Raw genomic sequence first — 8,041 nt, forward strand, 5'->3', positions numbered from 1 at the left:
GAGGGCGCGCGTCCGGTGATCTTCGCCGCCGCAGCTCCGACCGTTGCAGCGGAGTTGCGACCATCGCCGGGGGAGCTGCAACCGGCGCACACGCTGCTGCATGCGCCGAGCCAGAATGAAACACAGGTGGCCACCGGCGGCGAGGGCGGTGACCGGCGCCGGGGACGGCCAAGCCCGGTGGTGCTTCGAGTCTGGGTGCCTTGCGCATCCATGGCGGCTAGATGTGTACACCAGCGGAGGAAGAGATGAGCTGCATTGACTTGATGAGGGTTAGATCTGACGGTTAATACAGAGGTAAATCGTGTGGCTGCGACGTGACCGGCCCAAATTTGGGCCGGCGCACCGGCGCGTATTACTGCCCTAGCGGTAACGTCGACAATATTTGGGGGCACGATGTTGGTAGAATATTCGTGCTGAATTGACCCAAGTTATATGTTATACTTAGAGCATTTCCAACAGCGACGCCAAAAGACGCTCGCGCGTGATAAACTGGCACAATAGCGTGCGCGGTACGTTTTCGCGCGCTCGAGCGGAGGAGGGAAAGATTGCGCGCGCGGGAGAAAGCGGGCGGTCGCGCGCTACATTTGGCGCACTGCTTTCAGCGCTCCTATAAATTGCAGCGCTCGCCACGCAGCCCCCATCCCTATCCGCACTGCCACGTGCACTCTCGCCGCTTCCTCTGCCGCTTCCCCACCCCGCCGCCACCACGCCACCATGTCGCCGTGCCGCCGAGGATCTTCGGGCTACCGCGGCGTCCGCGAACGCCCCTCCGGCGCCTACTATGCTGAGATCCGGTCCAGCGACGTCCGGCTCGGCCTCGGCACGTTTGAGACCGCGCACGAGACCGCCCGCGTGTACGACGCGGCGGCGTGGTGCCTAGAGAGGCCTCGCTCGCAGATGAACTTCCGCGACGTCTACACGCGCGAGCAGGTGCAGGCCGTCGCCCCTCCTCCTCGTCTTATCACGGACCTGGACCGTGCGGAGCACCGTCGCGTCAGCGTTGCCTCCTCATCGCCGAGGAGGACGAGCGAGCATGGCGGAGTGGCGCCGGCGCCACCCGGAGAACGTCGCCAACGAGCGCGCCTTCTGGGCGGAGAGGACGGCAAGGCGTCGCGCGGAGCGGGCGGACAGGCGTCGGCGGAAGGCACTGGCCATATCGCAGTGCGATCTCGTCAACGCCGGTGGGAAGTCGTTCTTCTGGTCTGACGATGATCGTTGGGATGACATGTGGATCTCTACCTCGGACAACACCAGCGAGGGTGATGATGAGGACGACTAGGAGTAGTTCTAGTTGCACTGTAGTTTTAATTATGTAGTTGCACGGTAGTTCTTTTTATCTATCTATGCTATGAACTATGTAAAATATCTTTGTATCGTTTTTTATCTATGCTATGAGCTATGTATCGTTTTTTATCTATGAACAAAATATCTATGCACCGTAGTCCAAATTGTTTGCGCGCGTGCGCTAAATTTACCGCCGTCGCTGGAGCCGGCGCTCCCCGCCACACCAAAGCAGGCGATCGGCGCGCTGCAAACTGAACTTTAGCGCGCCACTTGTTGGGCAGCTGTTGGAGATGCTCTTACAGATGATTTCCGCAGAAGTCTATATAGCCCATAAGAGCATCTACAGCCGGACTTAGCAAATCCGACCCCTCAAACAGCCGCGGGCGTGCCCGGACGCGTCCGTGGACAGTGACCGGTCACGCCTCAAAAAATGCATTCCACATCCGGATACCTGAAATTAGAAACCTCAAATCCATATTATTACATGCAAAGCAATGATCTTTGAGCGGAGTTTCGTCCGGTTTTGCTCCCGCCCACCAGGCTCCGCCCTGACCATGACCGGGGCGGCTGGCTACGTCCCTCAGAGTGTTGGTCAGGTCACTGGCAAGGTAGGGTAGGGCATGGGACATGAGCCGGCTCACGGGACTCAAGGCACCGCCGTCTCCCATGCCCTACTCTTCCTCGTCGGAGCCCAGAAACCATTGGGTGCCGGTGGACGTCAGATCGATGGCAGATCCGTCCGGGGACGAGCCGCTGACGTCCACCACAATGCGGTTGTGGTGTCCGGACTGATGCGCCATACGGGGCGCCGGAGAATGCGACTCCGCCTCGCTAACGTCCGCCGCCGCGAGGGCTGCCGCCGCCTCCCGCGCCCGGTGCCTTGCACGGCGGGAACGCCGTGCCATGGCCTCGTCGGATGAGGCCCATGGTGCGTCCCGATGCTCAGCGCACCAATGAAGGGGTTGCACGTTCGCCTGTGCGCTCGGACGCCAGACGGACCGCATGGCCTCCGCTGAGGAAGCTACGGCTGGCCTAGCGTCGGATCCATGCACCATTTGCACGGACGAAATGGATATCGACGGATGGAGTCCGAGCGCAGCCGTGCACGGGCCTCCTCCCCGGCGCGGCGGAGCGCAAGCTGGACGACCATCTCCTCCTAGGGACCGCGTGGGATGAGTTTGGGGTCGACGGATCTGGAGGTGAAGGACTCGGATCCGCTGCCCGCCATGCCGGAGACGGCCGGAAGGAGCCCTAGACGAGTTTGGGTGGCGTAGGGGAGTGGAGGGGAGGGGAGTGAAGTGGCTAGGGTTTGTTCCGGTGAGAGAATGTGGAGGAATTTATGTGAGGTCGGGTGGGCCAACATGGACCGGGTCCGACATGGCCGGCGTGCCTAGGTGCACCCCATATCCTCCTCATATTTGGGCTGGATATGAAAGATGCCGGTCAGCCCGGGCGTTGGAGGAACGTTTAAGGGGGCCGTTGTTGGAAATATGCCCTAGAGGCAATAATAAAATAGTTATTATTATATTTCCTTGTTCATGATAATTGTCTATTGTTCATGCTATAATTATGTTATCCGGAAATCGTAATACATGTGTGAATACATAGACCACAACAAGTCCCTAGTGAGCCTCTAGTTGACTAGCTCGTTGATCAACAGATAGTCATGGTTTCCTGACTATGGACATTGGATGTCATTGATAACGGGATCACATCATTAGGAGAATGATGTGATGGACAAGACCCAATCCTAAGCATAGCACAAAAGATCGTGTAGTTCGTTTGCTAGAGCTTTTCCAAATGTCAAGTATCATTTCCTTAGACCATGAGATTGTGCAACTCCCGGATACCGTAGGAGTGCTTTGGGTGTGCCAAACGTCACAACGTAACTGGGTGACTATAAAGGTGCACTACGGGTATCTCCGAAAGTGTCTGTTGGGTTGGCACGAATCGAGACTGGGATTTGTCACTCCGTATGACGGAGAGGTATCTCTGGGCCCACTCGGTAATGCATCATCATAATGAGCTCAATGTGACCAAGTGTTTGGTCACGGGATCATGCATTACGGTACGAGTAAAGTGACTTGCCGGTAACGAGATTGAACAAGGTATTGGGATACCGACGATCGAATCTCGGGCAAGTAATGTACCGATTGACAAAGGGAATTGTATACGGGATTGATTGAATCCTCGACATCGTGGTTCATCCGATGAGATCATCGTGGAACATGTGGGAGCCAACATGGGTATCCAGATCCCGCTGTTGGTTATTGACCGGAGAGTCGTCTCGGTGATGTCTGCATGTCTCCCGAACCCGTAGGGTCTACACACTTAAGGTTCGGTGACGCTAGGGTTGTAGAGATATTAGTATGCGGAAATCCGAAAGTTGTTCGGAGTCCCGGATGAGATCCCGGACGTCACGAGGAGTTCCGGAATGGTCCGGAGGTGAAGAATTATATATAGGAAGTCCAGTTTCGGCCACCGGAAAAGTTTCGGGGGTCACCGGTATTGTACCGGAACCACCGGAAGGGTCCCGAGGGTCCACCGGGTGGGGCCACCTATCCCGGAGGGCCCCATGGGCTGAAGTGGGGAAGGGAACCAGCCCCTGGTGGGCTGGTGCGCCCCCCTTGGGCCTCCCCTACGCCTAGGGTTGGAAACCCTAGGGGTGGGGGGGCGCCCCACTTGGCTTGGGGGGCAAGCCACCCCCTTGGCTGCCGCCCCCCCTTGGAGATCAGATCTCCTAGGGCCGGCGCCCCCCCCCCAAGGGGGCCTATATATAGGAGGGGGGAGGGCAGCCGCACCACAGCCCCTGGCGCCTCCCTCTCCCTCCCGTGACACATCTCCCTCCTCCCGTAGCGCTTGGCGAAGCCCTGTCGGAATCCCGCTACTTCCACCACCACGCCGTCGTGCTGCTGGATCTCCATCAACCTCTCCTTCCCCCTTGCTGGATCAAGAAGGAGGAGACGTCGCTGCTCCGTACGTGTGTTGAACGCGGAGGTGCCGTCCGTTCGGCGCTCGGTCATCGGTGATTTGGATCACGACGAGTACGACTCCATCAACCCCGTTCACTTGAACGCTTCCGCTCACGATCTACAAGGGTATGTAGATGCACTCCTTCCCTCTCGTTGCTAGTAAACTCCATAGATGGATCTTGGTGATGCGTAGAAAATTTTAAATTTCTGCAACGATCCCCACCAGTGGCATCATGAGCCAGGCCTATGCATAATTTCTATGCACGAGTAGAACACAAACTTGTTGTGGGCGTAGATGTTGTCAATTTTCTTGCCACTACTAGTCTTATCTTGTTTCGGCGGCATTGTGGGATGAAGCGGCCCGGACCGACCTTACACGTACGCTTACGTGAGACAGGTTCCACCGACTGACATGCACTAGTTGCATAAGGTGGCTAGCGGGTGTCTGTCTCTCCCACTTTAGTCGGAACGGATTCGATGAAAAGGGTCCTTATGAAGAGTAAATAGAAATTGTCATATCACGTTGTGGTTTTACGTAGGTAAGAAACGTTCTTGCTAGAAACCTATAGAAGCCACGTAAAAAACTTGCAACAACAATTAGAGGACGTCTAACTTGTTTTTGCAGCATATGCCTTGTGATATGATATGGCCAAAAGGATGTGATGAATGAAATATATGTGATGTATGAGATTGATCATGTTCTTGTAATACGAATCACGACTTGCATGTCGATGAGTATGACAACCGACAGGAGCCATAGGAGTTGTCTTTATTTTTTGTATGACCTGCGTGTCATTGAATAACGCCATGTAAATTACTTTACTTTATTGCTAAACACGTTAGCCATAGAAGTAGAAGTAATCGTTGGCGTGACAACTTCATGAAGACACGATGATGGAGATCATGGTGTCATGCCGGTGACGAAGATGATCATGGCGCCCCGAAGATGGAGATCAAAGGAGCAAAATGATATTGGCCATATCATGTCACTATTTGATTGCATGTGATGTTTATCATGTTTTACATCTTATTTGCTTAGAACGACGGTAGCTTAAATAAGATGATCCCTCGCAATAATTTCAAGAAAGTGTTCCCCCTAACTGTGCACCGTTGCGAAGGTTCGTTGTTTCGAAGCACCACGTGATGATCGGATGTGATAGATTCTAACGTTCGAATACAACGGGTGTAAGCCAGATTTACACACGCAATACACTTAGGTTGACTTGACGAGCCTAGCATGTACAGACATGGCCTCGGAACACGGAAGACCAAAAGGTCGAGCATGAGTCGTATAGAAGATACGATCAACATGAAGATGTTCACCGATGTTGACTAGTCCGTCTCACGTGATGATCGGACACGGCCTAGTTGACTCGGATCATGTTTCACTTAGATGACTAGAGGGATGTCTATCTGAGTGGGAGTTCATTGAATAATTTGATTAGATGAACTTAATTATCATGAACTTAGTCTAAAATCTTTACAATTGCCTTGTAGATCAAATGGCCCACGTTGCCCTCAACTTCAACGCGTTCCTAGAGAAAACCAAGCTGAAAGATGATGGCAGCAACTATACGGACTGGGTCCGGAACCTGAGGATCATCCTCATAGCTGCCAAGAAAGATTATGTCCTAGAAGCACTGCTAGGTAAAGCACCAATCCCAGAGAACCAAGACGTTATGAACGCTTGGCAGCAGCGTGCTGATAATTACTCCCTCGTTCAGTGCAGCATGCTTTACAGCTTAGAACCGGGGCTCCAAAAGCGTTTTGAGAAACACGGAGCATATGAGATGTTCGAAGAGCTGAAAATGGTTTTCCAAGCTCATGCCCGGGTCGAGAGATATGAAGTCTCCGACAAGTTCTTCAGTTGTAAGATGGAGGAAAATAGTTCTGTCAGCGAGCACATACTCAAAATGTCTGGGTTACACAACCGCTTGTCTCAGCTGGGAGTTAATCTCCCGGATGACGCGGTCATTGACAGAATCCTTCAGTCGCTTCCACCGAGCTTCAAGAGCTTTGTGATGAACTTCAATATGCAGGGGATGGAAAAGACCATTCCTGAGGTATATTCAATGCTGAAATCAGCGGAGGTGGAGATCAAAAAGGAACATCAAGTGTTGATGGTGAATAAAACCACTAAGTTCAAGAAAGGCAAGGGTAAGAAGAACTTCAAGAAGGACGGCAAGGGAGTTGCCGCGCCCGGTAAGTCAGTTGCCGGGAAGAAGACAAAGAATGGACCCAAGCCTGAGACTGAGTGCTTTTATTGCAAGGGAAGTGGTCACTGGAAGCGGAACTGCCCCAAATACTTAGCGGACAAGAAGGCCGGCAACACCAAAGGTATATGTGATATACATGTAATTGATGTGTACCTTACCAGTACTCGTAGTAGCTCCTGGGTATTTGATACCGGTGCGGTTGCTCATATTTGTAACTCAAAGCAGGAGCCGCGGAATAAGCGGAGACTGGCGAAGGACGAGGTGACGATGCGCGTCGGGAATGGTTTCAAGGTCGATGTGATCGCCGTCGGCACGCTACCTCTACATTTACCTACGGGATTAGTTTTAAACCTCAATAATTGTTATTTAGGGCCAGCTTTGAGCATGAACATTGTATCTGGATCTCGTTTAATGCGAGATGGCTACTCATTTAAATCCGAGAATAATGGTTGTTCTATTTATATGAGAGATATGTTTTATGGTCATACCCCGCTGGTCAATGGTTTATTCTTAATGAATCTCGAACGTGATGTTACACATATTCATAGTGTGAATACCAAAAGATGTAAAGTTGATAACGATAGTCCCACATACTTGTGGCACTGCCGCCTTGGTCACATTGGTGTCAAGCGCATGAAGAAGCTCCATGCTGATGGACTTTTAGAGTCTCTTGATTACGAATCATTTGACACGTGCGAACCATGCCTCATGGGTAAGATGACCAAGACTCCGTTCTCCGGAACAATGGAGCGAGCAACCAACTTGTTGGAAATCATACATACTGATGTGTGCGGTCCAATGAGTGTTGAGGCTCGCGGTGGCTATCGTTATGTTCTCACTCTCACTGATGACTTGAGTAGATATGGGTATGTCTACCTAATGAAACACAAGTCTGAGACCTTTGAAAAGTTCAAGGAATTTCAGAGTGAGGTTGAGAATCAACGTGACAGGAAAATAAAATTCTTACGATCAGATCGTGGAGGGGAATATTTGAGTCACGAATTTGGCACACACTTAAGGAAATGTGGAATAGTTTCACAACTCACGCCGCCTGGAACACCTCAACAAAATGGTGTGTCCGAACATAGTAATCGCACTCTATTGGATATGGTGCGATCTATGATGTCTCTTACCGATCTACCGCTCTCATTTTGGGGCTATGCTTTAGAGACTGCCGCATTCACTTTAAATAGGGCTCCGTCGAAATCCGTTGAGACGACACCGTATGAATTATGGTTTGGGAAGAAACCTAAGTTGTCGTTTCTAAAAGTTTGGGGATGCGATGCTTGTGTCAAGAAACTTCAACCTGAAAAGCTCGAACCCAAGTCGGAAAAATGCGTCTTCATAGGATACCCTAAGGAAACCATTGGGTATACCTTCTACCTTAGATCTGAAGGCAAGATCTTTGTTGCCAAGAACGGGTCCTTTCTGGAGAAAGAGTTTCTCTCGAAAGAAGTAAGTGGGAGGAAAGTGGAACTTGATGAAGTACTACCTCTTGAACCGGAAAGTAGCGCAGCTCAGGAAAATGTTCCTGTGATGCCTGCACTGGCTAGAGAGGAAGCTAATGAT

The 8,041-nt window shown here is 51.8% G+C and overlaps 1 protein-coding gene across 1 annotated transcript; it reads left to right on the forward strand.

The window, feature by feature from the left end:
- The first annotated feature begins 714 nt into the window (after positions 1-714).
- Positions 715-1,279, forward strand: LOC141041455 (ethylene-responsive transcription factor 2-like). The gene is made up of 2 exons (XM_073507606.1): positions 715-872; positions 931-1,279. Exons 1-2 carry the CDS (start codon positions 715-717, stop codon positions 1,277-1,279), a joined length of 507 nt encoding a protein of 168 aa, XP_073363707.1.
- Positions 1,280-8,041: the final 6,762 nt, after the last annotated feature.

Source organism: Aegilops tauschii, chromosome 2, assembly GCF_002575655.3.
Source record: "Aegilops tauschii subsp. strangulata cultivar AL8/78 chromosome 2, Aet v6.0, whole genome shotgun sequence".
NCBI lineage: Eukaryota > Viridiplantae > Streptophyta > Magnoliopsida > Poales > Poaceae > Aegilops > Aegilops tauschii.

Bases quoted from the DNA above. Each gene is read 5' to 3' on its own strand.
- LOC141041455 (XM_073507606.1), top strand. From the start codon at position 715: ATGTCGCCGTGCCGCCGAGGATCTTCGGGCTACCGCGGCGTCCGCGAA. The intron at 873-930 runs GTGCCTAGAGAG...ACGCGCGAGCAG, and splicing joins GTGTACGACGCGGCGGCGTG to GTGCAGGCCGTCGCCCCTCC.